Genomic DNA, 23,388 nt, shown 5'->3' with positions numbered 1-23,388 from the left:
TAGTGATATTTAAAAATATTTAAGTTTTCATCTACTAACCTATAATTTGAATTCTCTTATTTTGAATTCTATGAGTACGTTATCATTTTAAAAGTTAATCAATAATATAAAATATTTTTGTTAAGTACTTATAAACTTTTTAATTTGGTTTGTGCCCATATATATTAAACAAATTATTATTGTACATTATGCATAAAACAAAATATAAAATCTTTTTAATTTTTGTATTTAAATATTGAAGTAATTGTTTATCCTGACATGGAATTTGAAGGATATCATTTTTGTTTCTTTATATAATAGAAATTTATTTAAAATATAATATTTATAGAATAACATGATTTTAAATTTCCTTAAATCTTGATAGTAAAATTTTACAAATTTAACATATTATGTTAGTTAAAATATAAGGAATGGTAAAAGGAAATTTTATTTGTTTGTTGTCTAAAATGTGAATTTTGAAAAATATTTCTAAAACGGATCAGTCACATTTTTATAGTCTCACAAAGATTTATAAAGTCTTGTAAAGGCAGTTCACAATTTGAAGTAGAATGTAAGTGAAATTTATATTAATATTTTCAAAGCAATGAATAATATTGGTTATTTTGTAGCTTACTTTCATATTCATTAGTTAAATAATTCATAATAGAAATAATCTAAGAAAAAAATCTACATAGATTGAATGAATCATACAATAGTTTGTAAATAATATTTTACGATAATTTTTTAAAACGTATAAAAAAGCAAATTTTTATTTTTGTATGAAATCACTAGAAAATCACCGTAAAGATCATTCTTGTACGATTTTAGTGTAAATGAAATTGGAATGCTTGATAATCTAATGTATTCTGTTGTATAATGAAAAGTCAAATATGGAAATTTGATAAGGTTAAAAATTAAATAATTGAATCAAATATGTGAGAATAATAAATAAAGAATGCAATTCTTTTATTTGGCGGTGTTTATTCTATATAAGAATTAAAATTATTAATCAATACTTTATAATGCCATAATTGAATTGATTTAGGGACCTTTACTTCAGTTTTATATGAGTACAAAAATAGTTTATATTGCAAGTCCCCTTAGGAGCCGGACAAATGCGTGATCGTTACATTTATACATGTTTTTTCTTAATAAATGAGGATACATTAAACCGTCTTTTTTATACCGTCGTATTTTCTATCTTCTGTTTAAAATATAGTTGTTTTTCTTCGTTTTTTAAAAGCCCAATTTTTACGACAAACTTCAACATCAAATTACGATGTATCAGCAAAACTTTATCATACACACTCGCCAAAGTGAAAAGTATATATAAAATGACTCTGAGTCGTTTGTTATTATTATTATTAATAATATTATTATTATTATTATTATTATTATTATTATTATTATTATTTGCTTTAAGTCGTATTTTACTTTTAAACATATGTATACATATTTTTATGTCATCTGCCATTTTACATCTTGATACAATGTCAGGCAAATTTCACACTTTCATACATATTCACAACCGAATGAGGAGACAATTCGACAACAATTGGAAAGCTAAATTATTAAATTAATATTTATAACATATATGGTCTATATTGATACATACTTACACATTTGGGCACTTTATTTTATATTTATAATTGATAGAATTCAACGAATATTTCAATTTACGTTCAAAGATTCTTTTGTACATTAAGACTCGCTTAAATTTACAAAACACAGTTGAGACAACGCATAAAATCTATTGTAGCAAATTGATTAAAAATTCATGATAGAAATTAGATAACAAATAGATTATTGTAAAAATAAATAGATTTTCTTTCAAACATGGAATAAACTTTATAATATTAAAACAATTTTTACAATAGATTTAATACACCTTTAACAAAATTAAATGAAATTTTCGTTGAATTTTCTTTTATTTGAATAAGTCAATAACAAATAAAAGAATTTATTATATTATAGAACTATATAATCAAAGCACAACGTATAACGAATTTTTTATTTATAATTTTTAACAGAGAAGTATGTATATGTTTATGATGGTGCCAAATATTCATAAGAGTTTGAAGAAATGTGTAACTCACTGTAAAACGGTTCTTCTTTGTCTTCTTGTGAATTACCGAAATCAATATTAAGAGTTGCACTTTGATTTAATGTAATGTGCAAAAATAAAAAAAAAAAGACTTGCGAATGGCTTTATATGCATTGATGTAAATGATTTTTCACTCATTACTCATAAGTTTTCTAAACAAATTGATTTTTAAGCAGTATAATAATTAGAATTTTGTCTTATAAAAATAATTGTTAAATTGAATTTAAAAAATTATACCATAATTTGTTTCAATGATTACCACTTTTATGCATTCCAATGTTTGGGCGCAATTTAACAAAATAAGTTGTATCAATAATTTTGTATAAATTAGCATGGAATGCAAAATTCAAATTCATTTTTCAAATTTAAAAAACGTTCAACATACGTCTACATTCACTTCTATTTATACTAGATATGTGTTTAAAAATTTTTTAATTGCAAATCATATTTAACAAGATAGAATATATAATAAATACTGCTTAAAAATAAATATTCACTCTAATCAGTAAGTAGGCTTCAATGTAAAGATCGTAAAAGTATTTGCATACTATTGGGGGAAAAAAAAAAAAAAAAAAAAAAAAAAAATGCAAATTCATACACGTAGAGTGAATACTTATTGGAAATCTTCAGCGTAATTGTTTATTGTAAAATACATATTTTGTTATAAAAATTTTAATAAAAAGTCCTACGACGAGAAAATGTTCAAGTAAAAGGAAAAGAAGTAAAAATCATTAAGCACCAATGAGCAAATAAAAAATATCGCTTCGATTTAAGCTGTAAGATAATCCTGATTTTATAAAACAGAATTATGAATTTTTTTTCTTTCTTTCTTTTTTTCCCCCGTTTTCTTTCTTTTTCTTATTCAAATCTGTTATACAAATAATGTACCAACTTTTTATCATCTTCATTCTCTATCTATTTCTCAAACAGATATACACAATTATTATTTGAACAATTAAATAAGTGTCATTTTCATTGACGCACTTTTACAAAAGATTCACGCGAATCGCGAGGAAACCATTTAATATCCATTCTGAAAACGTATAGAAAATAAATCGTAGCGAAAATTTTCTCCGTACAACACAATTAAAGGAGAGAGATAGACAGAGAGAGAGAGAGAGAGAGAGAGAGTAAAGGAAAAAGAAAAGGACGTCGGATAACGATCGATGAATTCCGGTATCATCATCGTCATCTAGTTCATTATAAACGCAACCACATTCCCGTGGCATAAGACAACGAAGCAAGGATTCCGGGAGGCTCGTGCGGTCTAGCAGCGACTCTCGTTTAAACGAATGCTAGTCTCGGGGCGACGACGACGGCGGTTCCTTTGTTCTACTATCTCGCGGGTAAACTGGGCATCTTCTCGAGGAAATCCTGTTCTATGACAGACTCGAGGTGGGCGACGTTCAGGTGTGCTTGCGATTCCTCGGGCCTACGACTCAGCGCCGTAAAGAAGTGATGGAGGTCCTGGAGCGAGCGGATGTTGCTCGACGTTAGTAAGAGCTCACCAGCCGGTAACTTAGACAGCGACTCGCCCTCCTTGAACTGCAGCATAAGAATAAAAATCGAGCTTGTAGTATGTGTGCGTGCGTGAGTACGTGCATGCATGTGTGTGGCTGCTTTTTACGTGTCGCGCTGTATAACTGTGCTTACGTAGTTGAAAAAAATCGAAAATTGTCTATAATATAAATCGATTATAAATTTAATAGCTTCGACATCGCTTATATATATATACATATACCCACGTAATATATGTATATATGTATCAGTTATAGTATTTTTATTTAAGTTAATAAAAGGATTTGCAATTTTTTATTGAATTAACATGAGTGTCTTGATTTTATTTTTCAATCCTTGAATATTTGTATTCCTATTCATATATTTGCGATTACCTGATCGGACAATCCACAGCGATAATATGTACCTCGCAGAGTTTTTGTAGATAAAGAAAAATTAAATTTGTACTTGTAATTGTTAAATCGAAAGAAAGTTTTACGATTTTAAGAGTGCAGCCATAAATGAAACTATTATTCAAAAATATTACTCAAAACATGACAGAACAGAGAATGGAAGACAAACATTATGCACTGGCAACGTTGCTATTTATAACAGCAATTCAAACAATACGTTCATTGAAAATTAATAAGAATTTATTTTTCCTGCTAAAATATAAATAACAACTGTATCTTATAAACACTTAAAAATAATAATAATAATAATAATAATAAAAAAAAAAACACCAGTGCTTGTAGTATCGATACGTGTGAATTTCATAAATACACAATATATTTTTAAAATTAAAATAATTTCTCTGTCTTATAATTAAATAGTAATTCTTTTCTCTCTCTCTCTCTCTCTCTCTCTCTCTCTCTCTCTCTCTCTCCCTCTCTCTTCTTTCTTTCTATTTTCTATTTTAAATTTACTATTAATAAGTGATGTTTGTTATTCGTGTGTATCTCTCTGCGAATGCACTTTATGTATAAACCAAAAATTATTACAAAATAGTTTACTATTGAGAGAAAAAAGAAGCAATTTGAGCAAATTGTTCCGAGCGTTAAAGGACTTTTACAAGCCATCATTATGAGCTAAAATAAATGTACACGATTATAAAAATTGATAATTTTTCAAGAATTGTTTATTCTACTAAACGAAGTACTTTGTCTCTCCTCGGATAAGCAATTTGCCGTCAAAGTAAGACTCCGATAGAATTTTATCTTACTTATTTAATTAAGAATAAATTCAAGAAATAATTCTTTTCTACGTGAGAAATTTATTGAACTAACTAACTGTTCAGAGTAATGTAATGTATATAACAAAAGAGAGAAATAAATTTCCATTTTTTAAATAAAAAAAAACGCTCTTCACGGGTAATTATTTACAAATGATAGGGACACATCGAAAGATATATAAATTTTTATAAAATTCTCATGGTGAAATGGTCGTATATGTCTTTCATTTGATCCCTCGTTCCCTCGCTCGTTCCCTCCCTTTATCAAAAACTCTATCGCGTAACTCACTTACGGCTCGATAAATGTATAAAGCAAATAATTAAGAGTTTGCCGCAAATTATCTAATGAAGTGAAATATCTCGGAAACAATCGGCATTCTTGGATATGATCCAGACCGAAGAACGCCCGCTCTGAGCACTCGAATTATTTATAGTCCGCCAAGTAGTGCGAGACTTTTTAACGCTCGAGGGAAAATTGAGTGTATTTGTCAGGTGGGTCGGTAAATCTCACGGCTCGAAGCATCTGCGATCAAGTACTTTACACTTGTCCCAGCCCGTCCATTTATTATTCCTCCATTTACGAAACACGCCCGTGCACATCGAAAGCCGAGCTCACATCGGCTTGGAATCGCTCGAGATCATCCGCTTATGCACTAAGGAACAACAAGTGGAGAATAATCGAGGCCTGTGTTTTAATTGTGCGGCCTCCTTCCTCTCTTACAGTCGGTTAAGCGAGCCGTTTCCTCGCAACGGCGGCACGCGTTGCCTATTACGACGAAATTGAATTTGAAGCGGAAGGCCGATAGGCGGATAGCGAGTACAACGTCAATAAAGACCGCTGATCTCGTGGCGACAAGATCGAGCCGACGGCGACGAGGCTTCACTTAGTGGACGTTCGGTCGGTGTAATGGCGAGATTATCCCTAGTGACGAGGACGGTGCTTTATCTGATTATACACGTCGGTGCTTCCCTTGCCATCGGTAAGTGTACTATATAATATTCTACGTATACGTTGGCCGTTTACTTGGCAGTGAATCATCTCTGCCCTTTTAAACGACATAACGAATCTTTTGTCATGTGTCTTGTCAAGCCTATCATTCGCGTATAAGTTTTCATTTTGGATTTCCATCATCAATGCGCTAACGTTACCGTTAAATATTTTCCCGCGATCTCGGATCGAGCTTCAAATTATGCATTCGACGACCTATTGTTTGCAACGTCTTTTACATCAATAGGAAATCACGTGAATTGAATTATTAATTAAATAGGAATTATTTCATTTGGTTTAGTTTGTAAAGTGCCTTGTGTATGAAACGGGTCCTTCTAATGAGTCTACTCGTGGAATTTTATATGAGAGGATAAGAAAAGAAATTGTTTAATCTCAATCGTACCAGTTGCTCCTTACTTATGATAAAACGAATCCATCGCAAACCGGAGCTAGGCGTATCGCTTTAAAATTTCCTTAACATCTACATGTGCAAATAAAGATTATAACGTATAAAGATAAAGCTTTAATCGTAAATAATGTTAATTATCATAAGGAAGCACGCTAATAAATAATATAATATTTTCCGAAAATCGAAAAGTTTTTAATTGGATAACAATCGTAATAAAATAAATAAATAAGTTATCGTATACTCGATAAGTTTTGAAAAAACCACGATGGAAACACCTTTGAGTAGCCGTTAAGTAAAAGATATTTATCATTGTTGATTTATTTTAATTTTACCTTCTTAATCTACCTAAATATTAAAAAGATATCTTATTTTAAAATAATTATCGTTATGGATGCGTGTCGTATTTTAAAATTTATATATATATATATATATATATATATATATATATATATATATATATATATATATGTATTACAAATGTAATTTTAAATGAATCGTTAAAGAGAAGGTATAAAACATAACTCAAGTGACTAGAAGCTAACCATAAGGTTCGGAATAATTGGTTTTCATGGGTATGCGATTAAATTATAACATCAGTATGTGTAAGCATCATCCGGCTTCTCTCATACTATAAAACGAATATAATGCATTTACAACATTTGCTTGCAAAACATGAAACAAATTCTCTTCGTTAATACAAAATAATTTATAGAGTAATCGTTATTTTGTCCAAATTTGATAAATTTCAATATTTTTGACATATCACGATTTATTAGAAATATTTATACTTCATCTTTGCTTTTTATTTAACTAGCATAGCTATCACACTCGATATCCTTGCATTTTCTAATACAAACATATTTTCAAAAACTATCGTAAGATTATTGCGAGCAATAAGATATTAATAACCATTGAATATTATTGATTTATCATTTAAAAATGAATTTTTTAAGTATATTAACGTTTACCGGGGCACTTGATTGATTTACTCAATTTAGTCAATGCTGGAATGCTTTTAGGTGACAAACGGCGCAATTAGCGCTGACTACACTTGTTATCCGCTACCTTTTGTCAGCCATAACTTGAATGAACTTCAATTTGCCACGTGATAGTCGGAAGTTAATATAATTTAGATTGTCAGTTACAAAAGCCGAAGTCGACGGTTTTTAAGTATAGCTTTCAAATTTTGTTTAATTTGTTTTTATACTTAATAAAAATTCTCGAATTATCACTTTTTTATTAGCTATTCTGTTTTAAGATACAATTCTAAATAATAATATTTAATGTTTATTTATTTATTTTTATTATCGAGTTAATGAAATTAAATTTACTTTCATTTAAAATAAAATACATCTCAGCGACATTTAATATATATATAGGATCTCTTAATTATTATAACTTACATTAAATTTATTATACTTCAATATTATATATTTATGTACATCATGTTCCTTCTTTGGTTAACTAAATTTGCTTATTATACAAAAAAATAATTATATTATTTATAAAATAATATAGCAGTTAAAATATAACGTTAAATGATTAAATCATTAAATGATAGTTAATAATATTACGTAAATTAATTAAATTACTTTCTTTAGTATTATTAGCGAAATAGTGAATTAAAAACTTATTGATGGTGACATTGGTAATTTATAAAAATATTTGAAATTCACATGTTTTCAATAATAAATTAGAGACTGGAAACATTGTCATTATATAAACAGTTATAACATCTATTACATAAAACTCTAATCGTACAATAATATTATTGAAATTGTAGGATAATTTTTCATTTTCTTGTAATGAAATTGACAAACGACAGAATTGGAACATTTCAAGTTCCAAGTTATTAATTATTATTAACTATAACGAAAAAAAGTATGAGAGTGATACTAGTGCAGCTGCCATTATGAAAACATTAAAATAAAAATTTAATGCCTAGTCCATTATTCTTTAAAAAAATTGCCAAAATTCAAGTAATTTTTAAAACTTTTACGACGTAGTCCTATCAATGAAGTCTTTTAATTAAAAAAAAAAAAAAAAAAAAAAACAAACCATAATCAATAAATAAATATTTATATAATTGTAAATATATTTTTAAAATGGAAAATATTTACGCGATAATTTACCATATACAGTTTGTTTCTTATTATTCTTGTAAAATGTTCACATCTACTCTGTTTCGTGCATTTCATTAATAATATTCCATTAGCAATATTCGATAAATTAATTAAGTTCAATTTGGTTAAAAAATTTTTTTTAAACGCCTTCGATACGTCTATATCTAATTGAATTTATTTTAAATTATTATCAAGCATAGAAAATGGGATAATCAATCGATTGCATACATACGTTAATCATAAAATGACCCTCGTACTTAAATGTGTGTAACTATTGTACACTATCTATTCGAATAAGCAAAATTAACTAGAAGCAATATACAGAGCTCGATAAGTGATCCTAATTCGAGGTAGTTGATGCTAATTGCAAGCGCCGAGCACGAGGTCAAAAACAATCCGATGTCCCATGTGTGAATATCTATAACGCGTATACGCATTCACGTAGAAATCGATCATTTCAGAATACGGCGACGATTCGGATTACGGCGACTACCTAGACTATGACGTGTTGCTCCCGGAGAAGCGCTCAGCAGCAACAGCAGCTGGAGCGGTAGCAGCAATAGCAACAGCTTTACATTCCACAGCCAACGACTTTTACATTACGGGCGAGGAAGCCGAGGATCGAGCGCGACGCGTTGCCGGACCACGTGAAACGGAGTCGGAGCCACTGCACGCAGTTAGATAATTGCTTATTAATTTTCCGAATTTTTTAATCGAATGTAAAGATGTAAAGATCGATCGGCATACCAACCAATGCGTGCCTTGGAAAAATTCTCACACGACATTGCAGTACATTCTACGTACGGCATGCCTAGTTAAATCCACGACGTTTAACCGTAATAGTGAAGCGATCAAATTCTCTTGCATATTTAGGCGTGATCTGCGCAATTCTGTGACAACAAAGTTTTCCATTAAATACAAATGCAAATACAAATAGAATCTTTTCTCGGTATAATCGTTATTTCAATGACTATTCCAATGACTCGGGCAGACGCCACTTACTCGCGAGCAAAATCAACGTCTTTCGATAATTGAAGCAATAAGTGAAGTAATGTCGTAATTGCTTTCGCAACGATTGCCGATATCCTTCGCACACAATTATTTAAGTTAAACACGTTCACTTTTAAACAGCTGGAGCTTGATTTTCCATCTGCCCGGGGATATATTAAAAACGGCCTTAAATGTCAAAGTAGTTCCGAGTACTTAATAATAATTAATCGATGATAACGCCTTCGCAGAAGAAGGAAGAGGATGAGATGGGGGAGGAGGATGGAGGGTGGCCATCAGCCGAGCGAGTCTATCGGTACACGAAGCACCGCATACCGGGTTACGATTACGACGAGCTCGAGTTCCTCGAGGCGCGCAGGGGAAGACGATGCGACGAGCGCTCGGTGTGGACGCACTGCCTGTGCCAGTTCACGTGTGCGGAGCCGAGCATCGTCGACTGCTACACACCCTGCACGAGTGGATGCGAGTGCCGCGAGGATTACGTCTACGACGAGCGAACGGGCCTCTGCGTGCACCCGGAGCAGTGCCAGCCCGACGAAGATTATATGCTCTACTGATAATGCCAGTCTCGGAGCTTTTCCTAACACTGCCAACTTAATGGGTCAGCCGAATGAAATATTCGAGTAAAAACGCCATTATCGCGTCTATAATTTTTATTTTTATACGAATGAAGGACGATGTTTTGCGACGAGTGGATATTAGCGATTGTACGTACACCCGCGTTATTTCCATTCGAATATCAGAAATGTAATATATTTTATGCCTGTTTTACCATAGCTGAGATTTTGAATTACTAAAATGCTAAATGCTTTTCTCTAAAAATTTACGTGTAAACATTATTTAATATGAAATATCAAATTATATACTCGTATAAAATTCATTTAAATTCTTTAAATGAAATATGAATATTTAATTTATAGATTTTCATGCATATGAATGTTTTGTTTTTTATTTCAATTCGATTAAAATGTATCCTAAAATCGAGGCAGAAAATATTAATTTGTTAGAAAGAGCATTATCGATCTGGGAATAGAAAATAAGATATTGAAAAAATTGCAAAACTCTCCTTAAATACTTATATGAAAATTAATGATTGTATTAAAAGTAAATAATGATTTTAATATAATTCATATTCTCTTTTACAATACACTGTAATACTTACTTTATTATCCATAAGTTTTGCTATCCTTGTTATATGTGGAACGAAATCCGAGCTCAAGTTATTGTTTTCTGTACTTCCTGACGCAGCATCTCCAACGAAAGCCCAACGATACCTGCAATAATTTTTACACATAAAATTAGATTAGATATGTCGATGTGAAAAATGTTGGCGTTAACATTAATTTTTAATCAGCATGAAAAACTAAAAAAGTTTTCTATACTGTGAATAATAGTGAAGATAAAGAAAGTTGGCTTCGAGTGGATTATATTGCGGTATTTTTCGATTGATACGATCAATCTTTCCTTATGTTTAATTAAATTTTTCAAAACCTTCGTCTATGAAAATATAATATATATTATACTTTTAAGGCTTCTTCGAGATTCTCGGCTAACTTACAAGGTACGGACTCCCCCCCCCCCCTTACCCGCACCGCTTACGGTGAGTAGTTATAGATTCTTGAACAGTTTGAATATAAAATCAATTATTTATGCTGATAATTAATCATAATTTCGTTGTTTTATTACATTTTTCATTTATAATCAAGATAACTCGCGCATCACATTAGTAATTAAATGCATTTTCCTACATTCCTAATAATTAATTAAAACCTTAAATATAAAAGTTATATTTACATTTGAAATTGTGGTAGTCTATGCGCTGGTAGTAAAAGCGCTAAATCTAAAAGTTTCGCAGCCGCAAGTTGTAAATGTAACCAATGTGGATGACCGTGAGCCTGAAGTCCATTATTAGAATTTACTGCCCAAGATGAATCCAGCGCCGATAGAAGTTTGATGTGCGAACTGATAATGCAAAAGTAAAAATTATTTTATTTTATTGATATCCCAATGGCTATGATGCTTTGATCAACATGATTTTACATTGGGCAATCGCAACCTATGCGTACAATGTTCAAAGCTCTTGCAATACAAAGAAAAACAAAATTGGAGAACGCTTAAAATATAAATTAGGATGAAATTTGTTCTCCATTCACATTCATTGTCGACGAAACACAATTTAAGTATTTTATTAAAGTTCTCTCTCTCTCTCTCTCTCTCTCTCTCTCTCTCAAGCATTGACAAAACAATATTTAAAAACTAACTTACTCCATTATAATGGGTATTGATTTTTTTTTCTTTTATTTTCTATTTCATAATATTTTGTATAATCGTAATTTTGTGCAAATTTTATAAAAAGAAAATTATTAATGCAATGTAAGTATTAATATTAATAAAATGGAGTAAATGGTTTATTTTTCGCGTAACATCGATCCATAATATAGGCGTGATAAATTTATGTAACACTTTTGATCAATTACCTGTTCTGACGACTGCAAGCCCAACACCAATCAACCAAATCATGGTAGCACCAAAAATCCCATCAAATCGAAGATGCCAAAACAGAGTGAAAAAAACATCACATCATTAGGATATGTTGATGTTAGTAGGAAATGTTTGGATATGATTGTATGTTTTATAGCTCTAATAAAAGCATAATTAAATTCTTTGAAAATACTTCTTTATGCATAGATGTGAAATATATTTGTGAAAAAAAAAAAGAACATATTGCCTATTTAAATAAGTTTAGAAATATTTCTTATTCAAAGTATTCGCTTATAGTTAACAATTTTCAAATGTATGACTATAGTTATATGAATTTGTACATAAAAAAATATTCAATTCATTATGTTTCAATATTAATTTTTAATTTTCTTTTAATCTAATTCTATCTAATGATTTTGCATATTGTTAATTGTGCATTGTATGTTTAAAGGTATTACATGGACGATTTTGTGTAGCGAAAAATGAATGAACAGTTGTTGTTAATGATGGAAAAAAGGATGATATTTCAATATTGTAAATATGCTAATTTTTTCAATATAATTCTTTATTTATGAGTAAAAAGATAATAATAATAATGCATAATAAAGTGATATTTACGTATAATCGTCATTTGGATTATGAACTTTTGAAATATTTTTTTGATAAATATGTTTGATAAACAAACAATTTTTGATGTTTGATACATTTTTGAAATATCTTTAGATGTTTTTATTTTTTTCCTTTGAAATATGAAAACAGCATTTTTTGTTAGTACTTTACAATAAACCATATAATAAAATTATTATTAATTAAAGACAGAACAAATTTGATCACATTTCAATTTTAATATGTATGCAAAATTGAAGAACCCAATGAAACAAAGAAAGCAGTAACAATCTACAAACATTTTGCTTTGAAACAAGGCGTACCTGAATTCTTCTGTATCAGTGCTTAGTTCCTGTTCTATATGTAAAAATACTTGAACCAATTCACTGACTATAACTGGCCAAAGAGAAGTTGCATGCTGCGGCGAGACACGAAGAAGCAGCACTCGAAAGCAAAGGAATACTTGTGCTTGAATCGAGGGTATCACTTGTGGTAAACGAAGACTGTCGGCAAGTCGTTCTATTGGAATAATTCAATTGAATGTTTATAACTTTTGCGTTTATTTGTTTTTATCGTTTTTGTTCTTTAGAAAAATAATAAAACTACACGATTCAAGAGTTAAAAAAAGTATACAACTGCTAAATCTTACTAATAAACTTTCTTTATGCTTAGATATTTAAAAATACTTATTTTCCAAGCATTTTTAAAATGAATCGTTATTACATAGAAAATATTAATTAAACACTATTATGAAATACATTCATCACGATAAATGAATGTACTTTAATTTACAATTAATAAATTTAATATAACGATAGAGTTGGTATAAAAGTACAGATGTCGTTTGTCTAATATAAATTTAACCTTGAATTTCTGGCATATATTTGTGATATTGGTCCATTTCACTACAAAGAATAACAAAGGCCAATCTTTTTAAAAGCTGTGCTCTCTGCTCGTATTCTTGTTCCTTTGATGAGAATATGCTTATGCTACTACTCTGTGCAATCGAGACCTTGGCTAAAATATAAATCAGATTCGATTAGAATTATATCCACGGCAATGTTGTATTAAATTTATTATAATCTCGATTCTTAGCCATGCAGTTCTTACTTAATAAATCTCGAAATGTTGTATTGTCATGTGTCATCAAATTGTCAATTATGGTTCGCCAAAATGGCAAACAAGCGGCTGTCATTTGAAAAAAGGCAGGATCCAATAATAAATCCAAAACATCTTTGCGCCAGGCTTTACGCGTATAAGGATATCCAGAAAGTGAACTAAGTAGCTGCGAGCAGGCAGTGAATGAAGCAATATTTTTCGTTCTATAATAAAATATGGATAAACCAATCAGTATATTACCAATTCGATAAATATTTCAATTTTAATTTCAATTTAAGTTTTACATTTATAAAAAAGTATATTACTTAATTAACGTATATAACATTACGATCTTTGTAAATATCTATTTTTATTCGAATATTTAGGCATTTCTTATATTCAAAATAAATTTAACACAATTCTTTATCACTATATTTTTAAACAAATTTCTTTTTAACTTACAAATTTAATATTCCATATTTAAAATCAGCCTATTAAATTAGCACGGTCAGTTAAAATTATTATCAAGTGATTTTCCCATAATTAATAATAAAATTAATAAATAATCATTACCATTTGTAATAGTTAATTTGTAATTGTAATAAAATCGAATCAATTACACTTACGTATGATTTTTCAAGTAAGGTGTTACATTGTACATTAGATTAGTAAGTAGTGTAGCGACGCGCTCCTTTTCCTGAGAGCCATAACTGACGTCAAAGAGAGGCGCCAAAATTTCTGCAAGCACAGCTTGCGCCTGGACACTGTAAGCAGAATTTGGTGGAGTGCCAGGCGTTACTGTAAAACGTAATATTATATATATACATATATATAATTCGCCAATACGTGCCGAATGTATTAAAAGATTAATATCGAATTACATACCAGTGCCAGCTTTACCTTCTTTGCCTTCCGTCGATCCTTCCGATACATCCAAAACATCTTCTCGTACGGCCAAGTTCCTTCGTAGCCAAGTTGTCTGCTCGAGACACGCTCCAGCAATTTGAGAACACGATTCAACGAGCTGTAAATATCAAATGCGACGTTTTTATTGACTAATCAAATGGCGTAAATTATTTATTGCGGATGAATTCATCCTAGAAGCATTAATACTAGCATTAATACAATTAATCATTTATAAATTATTATAATCTATCATTATGAGTGTAAACTTTTATGGAAAAATTTTATTTAATAATATTCAGTTTATATTTTCTATTAATTACGAAAAGCATATTCCAATCTGAATTACAACTATTGATTATAGATAAATTATATACGTACGATATATAACGTTATATATCATTTATATATTAGCATTGTTCTTTATTTTTTAATGAATAATTTAAAAATACAAAACAGAGTCTCATTTTATTCCGATGTCTTTACCTTGGTTTAAATTAGAAAAGTCGAATGTACATGAAATTTAAATGTACATAAAATAATACATAACGAATATACATTTTATTCCCTTAATATTCTTTCTACAGAAACAGGAATAATAAAATTACATTTGTATAATGTAAGCAGTGAGACATGTGGTATCTACCTTGGCTGTTATATCTTGCAAATCCCTTATATCTTTTTTCTCTTGCATTGGGGGGCATTTCTGCACATATTCGTTTAAAATTGCTAGCAATAAGAATTGGGCTGGCGCACTCGAAGAAAGACTATCCTTCAATAATCCAAGTAGCGAAGCCCATGATTCTACAAGCGTCTGTGATGTATTACTTTGCATATAAATATAGAGTAGCTCTAAAACCGAGACTTCCAAGGAAAAGTCCTGCTTCACTCCACTTATTGGCGGTGGAGTCTTAATAACTTGATGAACAGTTTGTACTAATGTATCGATGGGCATCACCCTAATTGCACTGACTAATTGGACCAGTACTTGCTGATTTGGACACGCTTCCGGTAATATCTGTATTGTTATAAATGTTTACTTACGACTTATGATAATTATAATACAGGCTATTCGAAATAAATATTTTATTAAAGTTAAAATTGACAGTTGTAATTGTAAAATAAATTTGTTGTTGGTATATTTAGTATCAGTGAACTATTCAATTATTTGTTTGTATGGCAAGCTTGGCCGATCGACAAAGCATTTACCCTTTTTGAATTGATAGAGGGTTGTCGCCTTTCGTGCCAAGCGACGGCAACTGCAGCTAGAAAATTCACACCATGATGAAAAGATATGGGCGAAAGAAGCTCTAGCAACTGATGTTTCACCACTCGGGGACTACCAACAACGCACGTCGCCTGCTCACTACAAATGCACACAACAAACAATGAATTAGAGAAACATATGGCAATATCCGTTTCGGCTAGTTAAGTCGTTAAGAAATCATTTTAAAGCATAAACTACAATAGGAGAATAAGAGAAATTGACCATAAAGGATTTTCATTTATTTCTACATAATATACGAAATAACTTACTTGTCTTTTGTAACAATAACTGCTTGCCAAAGTGTAGAAAGTGAGGCAATTATTCGAGGTAAATGGCTTAGCGCTGTTCTTCTTGCATTAAGCAGTTGCTCGTTTGTAGCACTCTTATCTTTTGTACCATTGATATCCTGAAAATAAATGTCCAGTTATTGAATTTTGGTTACAAAGTAAATAACAATTCAATTGTAAGCAAACTCTACGTTTAAATAGTTGATTTTTGCATAAATAATTATTATTTAAAGTAAATTTGATAAAATCATTATTTTATGCTGCTATGCTTATTGAAAGAGATTTCATACAAATGACTTAAGCATTTTATATTTTATGAATCAAATGAAAAATAGAAACATTAATATATTCGACGCACGCATGCACGCACGCACGCATCGACATACAAACACACTCGGAGTGAAATTGATAATAAATCAAGTTAATTAATTTAATATATTCGAATGATTTAATTTTATTGCATTAACTCTATTAATTATTTACTATATATATATATATATATATATATATATATATATATATATTTGTAAAATTCTTTACGTTAATGTCTTACCGTAGCTAGAGGAGTGGGCATGAAAACGTGTATGAGATTATTGAAAATTTGCCCGGGATTGGCGCCTGGTACTCCTGTTTGAATAGCACTGCTTGGTTGATTGAACGAAAAGACAATCTGTTGCGAGGTATCGAGTAAGCAGTAGTGTAGAAGGAAAGTTAAGGCTTCTAAATGTGTGACAGTGTAGTCCGCGGGTAAGCAGCACTCGACTAAACTTAAATCCTCACTCTTGCAGGTCGAAAGTAACGCATCCTCGCCAACATAATACGAAGCCAACTGCTCAATATTGCAGCAAAGCTGATGTATGACCGACGTAACGATTTGCGTTAATGAAGATGCCATAAATGGTAGACTAGATGTGACGAGGGTCGTCCAGTATTGGTGTAGATGCCTCATATGCTCCTGAATATTAAAATGAGAAAAATTAATCATTAATTAACAGCTTAAACATGAGAAAATACTTCATGGATTTGTGAAAATTATTCGTGTAATTTTTCTCGTTTTCTTACATTTCTTACATAAAATGAAATAATTTCCATGCAAATTAATCATTATATATCTAATTCTAGAATTGTTACATGGACATTTGTAAATGGATTTTGAAAAAAGAAAAAAAAGAAAAAAAAATGTAATAATTCAATAAAATGTAACCTAAAGTTTATTATATCATCCAATAAATTCAATATTATCGGAAAAATAAACATGCAATATATATTCAATCGAGATTCTTTAGTTAATTTAATGTAATTTATTTTTTATTCCAATAATGATAAGCAAAGAAAGTAGACATTGATAAAACGTGGATTTTTTTATATTTTTCAAAAGCAATGTAATTAAGTAAGACCAGTTTGAAACTTACCAATTTCAAAGCACTAAGTATACTGGCGAGAAACATTGACTGCTGAGGTATCGGTGCTCCTGCTATATATTTTAAGGTATTCCCTGATAAATTATCGATTGCTCGAGAAGGTGTCGTTGGCGACGGTGCTGCAGCCCCAACGTCTTCACCCTTTTGTGCTCCACATTGATGCTCGAGCATTATCAATGCTAGCAATAATCTGCGATACGTTTTTAACAATAATGAGAAATTGTAGGCGTAGAATTTTTTTTAAACTATTGACGTCTAATTAATTAACACGATCACTTAAATCCAGTAGTATAGATGATTATCAAGGAAAGTCTTACCGTAACAATTGCATTTGAAAGGCTTCCGTATGGTCACTTGCTCTATATTTACACTTGTTGATGTTAGTTTCGGTGACGGGATCGTTAAATTGAACGATTTCTTCGGTAAAAGTGAATACTTCGTTACTATCTTTCTGTGCATTCTTCATAGCTAGAACACTCGATACAAGACAGTGAAGTGCGACTTTTTGCACCTTACATTTCGTTAATAGATCTATGATGTAACAGCTAAAGCCTTTCCCGGAGTCTCGAACAATGGGTATTAATTCGGAAAAAATAAGCGTTAACAATTCTGTACTCGCTAATTGAACCTATGAACAAAATGAAATCGACAATTTCGTCAAACAATGTAACGCATTAAACAAATAAGAAAATTACATCATTTATGAAAATTATATTACAGATTTTTATCGGACAAAAATTAAAATAATTCATGTATTACACATTAATATCAATATCTTGATATAATAATACACGGTAGTTTTAATTTTTAAAAATTAAAAAAATATATATTATCGGTTGAAGCGTTTATTGTTAATATAAAATGAAAGTATAAAATGTTAGTAAATATAAATTTTATAATCTCCAAAATCGATATAAATAATTGCAATACATAGTTACTTATAAATTATAGTAATAATGATGATGATGATGATGATGATGATTATGATTATGACTATATTTACATTTATGTATTATAATATTTTTATAACTCTCTATTTAATTAATAAATACACATAAGTGAATGATTCGTGAATAACGATATTAATTAAATGTAATCAATTTAAGATAATTTATTATTATAAAGTCATGAATTCTTATCTCCCCGCAAGTCTTTATGAGTAGTTTATAACTGTAGTGACACAATTATGTTGTTAGTAAGGCCAACGCAATGCGATAAAAAAATTTATAAATACTTTTGTCAATGTAAAAAATAATCTATAAGAATAATATATTAAAACTAATGTTTGAATCAATAGTCTTGAAAATTTTTAAATTTAATATGATTTATTATTGTATGAATTCAAACATAAGTTTAATGCAGCTAAATTATGCTGCACGAAAAACATTATATAATATATTTTTAATAAAAATGTTTTAATGATAATAGTCGATATGCATTCTTGTACTTTCGCGGAGTTTTAATTTTTGCATAATAAATCTTTGTTCGTTAAAATATTTTTTCATGTTTTGTATAAAACTATTAATTAGAATATTTAAGAAAATCAAGTAAAATAATATTATTATCGCGCACGTCGCAATGGATACTAATGCAAAAGAAAAAATGCACAAATATTTATTTGTTATTAATAGACGTACAAATAACTGTTAAATATTATTTATTGTTTAATTATTATATTTTCATTCCAATAAAATTTTTCTTCCATTCTATTATAAAAATTAATTTTTAACTGTTATTCGAGACAAAAATTATATATTTTCGCAAATTAATATGCTCCGTGAATTATTTAAAATACGTTTATTTTTATTTATATTTCAAGTTTTATTATATTAATTATTAATTATATTAATTATAAAGTAATTTTTATTATTTTATTGTTATGCTAAAAAGAAAAATCTGTAATTGCAATTGGGAGTTTAAAATTAAAGCTTTGATTAATCTGTACTTTTAGTTTAATTAAATCGTTCGCTTGAATCGCTCATATTTCAAATTCTTTTTTATTTATAATCAATGAAAAGTGCAATATAAAAAATGAATACGAAGTATAGTGTAGTCAAATAGCAGTTTTAAAATGTTTCTGTAAATTTTGTACAATTTAGTTATAAATAATAATGCTAATATATATAATTCTAGTATGCATATAAAAGAGTAAAATACTAATACTAAACGAATATTAATATTTACATTTAACGTTAAATAACTGGCTAATCAGTTGTCGAATGATTGTGACGAAAAAAAAAAGAAAAGAAAAAAAAAAAGAATCACTATTAAGAAATATGAATTAGTATTGTTGAATATTGCTCACATAAGTGTTAAAATTTGCAATTATATTGCTCTATAGAGAATGTTTCAAAATGAAGAAGTCAATACATACTTGTCGATTGCCCGAAATCTCTTCCTGAGTGAGTCTCATCTGTCCTAGATTCGGATAGTAACTTCTCGCAAAATAAAGGCACACGCTGATCAATAGCTCCAGGTACATGCTGCTTCTATACGCGGCAACGAACTCTGTATTGGCGACTTCGCCGTGAAAATTTCTGCCGAAGATGCTCTTGCGATGTCGAGCAAGGAGCGCGAGGAGCGGCGCGCTACGAGGATTATTGGCAACACCAGTCGTTGCCGTCGCCCCGAGGAACATGCGGGCATTCGTTAACAACTCATTTCGTAGTATCCGCAGGGCGTACAGAGTACGATTTGAATCGTAGACTCCGCAATAAAGAAGCATGTGCGAATGGAGATTATGTACGCCAATGCCACCGGAGCTGTTGCGCTTCGTATTGCCATTATCCAATTGAATCGATTCCTCGCACTATAAAACGAGATCAAAATAAAGATGTCAATTTTTCTTCTTATGTCCATTTCTCTACGCACTTCTTATGTCTCAGCACTAGCCAAGAGGAATTTCTATTGTATCAGTAAGAAAAATTATTCAAAAATACTTGACATATTTGTGGAATGCTGATTTTCATATCAATAATGAAGTGGCTTATTTTCAAAATTATATTGTAAAAATATATTCCTAGTCATGCAAAAAGTATTGTAATCTTACGTTTTTATTGGTCTCGTTAGCTTCGCATATTTCGATCACTTTATCCACGACGACGTTGAGCACTTCTTCAACGACACTTATGCCGCTCGAATTACTGAAATACTCTTCGGCAGTGGTGCTGGTCTCCAAATCAGCTTCCTCGTCACCCATAGTCCAGCTTGGTATTTCCGTGGTGGCTTCGAAGCTGCCGACCGTGTCGTTTACCTCGTAACTCGAGTTGTTGAACTCGCTGTTCATACTGTGGTACTTTCCCTTTATTATCGTCCCCGCGATCTCTCTTGCGCTGTTTGGTATCATCACATGCTCCTTCTTTGGTCTTTGCTGCTATTTTATTAAAGACAAAAAAAAAACGGATTATAATACAATTGCGGTGAAATCCGTGTGGAAATAAGTATCTATAATGAATCTTGAATAGTCCATTGTTTCGATAAAAATTCTTTCTTTGCCCCGGTTAATGTTTATTACAAAATTAATGCAACATTACATACGAAAATAATGTATGAAAAAACTTTTAATACGCACATGTATTACAAGTATCTTTATAATTATAATTATATTATAAAGATCCACAGTTCGTTTGTACAATAATTTTAATAAATAAATATAAGCTATAAAGCTATAAAGTCAATTCTTAGTATAAAATTAAATTATTTTTAATAGAGAATACCCGGTTTCGTCGTATAATATCAGCTTAGTAATATCAGTAGAGCTTTTTTTTTTTAAGAAAAACTATAAAAATTGTTTATATAATTGTATATATATAATGATCAATTCGAATTTCTTCTCTTCAAATAATGTAAACTTAAAAGTCACTGGCCCAAAATAAAGAAAAACAAAACATATTTTTGAATAAATACAGCATTTCGTTATGTATAATGACAATTAATTTTCAATCCGCGTAAAAGCTTCACTACCTGGCAAATCTTATTTGTATTGACGATTTCAGGACTACTTGAAGCCAGACTATTCGTAATGGAATCCAACGACGAAGATCCAATTTCTCCATTGAGAGCCTTCGTGTTTTCGTTCTTATCCTTCGACTTGGCCGTCGGCGTCGTCGAGTCTGCAGACTCGAATAGGCTCTCGTCCAAACTTCCCGTCGAGCCTTTGTTAAATTCGGGCTTTTTGAATCTCCTCGCGTTCTTCAAGACATCCGCCGCAGCCGCAGCCGCAGTCGTGGTATTACCAGCGGTTGTGACGCTCTTTTTAGTCGATAACGAATCATCCTCGGTTAAGGAATCGTTTGAATTTTCATTGGCGTTCTGTGATAGCGGATTGACGAAAACCGATATTCGTCTATTACCGGATATGCTTGGCGGAACTTCTAGCTCTCTCATCGTTTGATTCCGCTCCGTCACATATTGATAACTCTTACTGTCGCTCGTCAAAGTCGTCACTGCAAAAATACGCTTCACTTTTACTGGATTTATGATGGATGATTTTTTCTTGTGAAAACCTTTAAAAAAAAAAGGGGGGGGGGGAGAAAAAATTTATGTTTTATGAAACTTTTAATGCAAATTAGATTGTTTAAATATTCGTTTTAATCTAAGAAAATCTTTTTATATCGTTAGAAAATCTTCGTTACAATTTAAAAAACCAATTATAATTTTCAGTCTATGAAAATTCACATTAACTCATACATAATAAGAATTTTCAATAGCTGAATTATCATAACTCACAAATTCGTTACTTTTCATTTATAAACGATATCTTTACGGAGCGCATGAAGTATATAAAACTTTACGATTGCGCGTGTAAATGAATATTAATAGTAGCTTTAAAAAATTGAGCACAGTTCGGAATTAATTCGATCATTGACTTAAATGAGTGTATAAGTAAATTAAAATTTTTTTCGTTAATTTGGGCACTCTTCGTTAACGTGAAAAAACAACCGCAAACAAATGCATGCATCCATATATTGCATTTGCATGAAAATAATATCATTTATAGAATTTGCGACTATTTTACTTGTAGAAAATTAAAAAATACCTAATCGCCATTCCGTCTCATCGTATCGACGTCGATCACCCTGACCGTTGCTAACGTGATAGATGACATTTCCGTCTACCGAACTGATCGCGTAAATATTAGCCGTACCCTCGGCGTCGTCCTGCGAGTTTTCCGATTTTTCCTGATGGGTTGTCGGGTCGCTCTTCGTAAGGATGATGTTACTGTGTTGGATGCTAACATGAAGGACACTCATGCGACAGGTGGAAGGATCGAGGAGCATCGTGAGGACGGGATTGACGACGCGCGAAATATCATTGCGCACGAGGCAATGCAGGAGCCAGGATTGCGACTGAAGCTTCAGCGGCGAATTGTCAGTCAATTCGAGATTGTCCAGGAGCTTCAAGAGCGATCTAAAAATATGTTATCTTTATCTATCTTATATGGTCTTCGTTACAAATGTATTGGGTTCCTATATACATTGTGTATTGTGTATTGGGTAAGTGGTGTTTCAAATAGCTAGTAAGTAATCTAATGTTATCTTTATTTGTAATAATACTTTGGTTTAATATTTAATAATCAAAAGTATTTAATTTTGAATAATACACAACACTTACTTCATACACATTATAACATTTTTAATATTTCTTTTTAATTACTTTTTTCTTGTTAATGTATATATCCATACACTTGATAGGCCATTTTTTAATTCCAATTACGTTTGTAACGTGAAATATAAATTTCATGCTTCGCCACAACATAGGTTTAATAAGCGATTCTTTAAAATTGATTTATTGAAATGAAATAATGCGTGACAAATTAGAAAAAATTCCATTCTAAATAGAATTTAATAGAGATGTAATACGAATATGTATGTGAAATAATGAAATTTTCATAAAGTGAAATATATTTTAAATTATACCAAAAGCTGCGTTATTGATGATAAGGAGAACATGTTAATATTTTAGAGCGACGAAATCAATAATCGAC

At 30.5% G+C, this 23,388-nt stretch overlaps 1 protein-coding gene across 1 annotated transcript in view; it reads right to left on the bottom strand.

Annotated features, from left to right (window-relative positions):
- Window positions 1-3,221: 3,221 nt before the first annotated feature.
- Window positions 3,222-23,388, bottom strand: part of LOC105363436 (protein dopey-1 homolog) — a 29,043-nt gene continuing 8,876 nt past the window's right edge. The window contains exons 11-29 of the mRNA XM_011501120.1: window positions 22,441-22,811; window positions 21,366-21,907; window positions 20,452-20,775; window positions 19,777-20,211; window positions 17,720-18,030; window positions 17,394-17,592; window positions 16,535-16,936; window positions 15,964-16,100; window positions 15,637-15,793; window positions 15,074-15,445; window positions 14,410-14,548; window positions 14,151-14,322; window positions 13,537-13,748; window positions 13,291-13,443; window positions 12,750-12,945; window positions 11,817-11,828; window positions 11,134-11,301; window positions 10,502-10,613; window positions 3,222-3,628 (exon numbers count right to left, since the gene is read on the bottom strand). Of these exons, the coding sequence (XP_011499422.1) occupies window positions 3,419-3,628; window positions 10,502-10,613; window positions 11,134-11,301; window positions 11,817-11,828; window positions 12,750-12,945; window positions 13,291-13,443; window positions 13,537-13,748; window positions 14,151-14,322; window positions 14,410-14,548; window positions 15,074-15,445; window positions 15,637-15,793; window positions 15,964-16,100; window positions 16,535-16,936; window positions 17,394-17,592; window positions 17,720-18,030; window positions 19,777-20,211; window positions 20,452-20,775; window positions 21,366-21,907; window positions 22,441-22,811 (4,624 nt within the window). The 3' untranslated portion in view covers window positions 3,222-3,418. The remainder of the gene's footprint in view (window positions 3,629-10,501; window positions 10,614-11,133; window positions 11,302-11,816; window positions 11,829-12,749; window positions 12,946-13,290; window positions 13,444-13,536; window positions 13,749-14,150; window positions 14,323-14,409; window positions 14,549-15,073; window positions 15,446-15,636; window positions 15,794-15,963; window positions 16,101-16,534; window positions 16,937-17,393; window positions 17,593-17,719; window positions 18,031-19,776; window positions 20,212-20,451; window positions 20,776-21,365; window positions 21,908-22,440; window positions 22,812-23,388) is intronic.

Source organism: Ceratosolen solmsi, unplaced genomic scaffold (genome assembly GCF_000503995.2).
Source record: "Ceratosolen solmsi marchali unplaced genomic scaffold, CerSol_1.0 scaffold57, whole genome shotgun sequence".
Taxonomy (NCBI): domain Eukaryota; kingdom Metazoa; phylum Arthropoda; class Insecta; order Hymenoptera; family Agaonidae; genus Ceratosolen; species Ceratosolen solmsi.
This window is presented reverse-complemented; position numbering and strand designations above follow the sequence as displayed.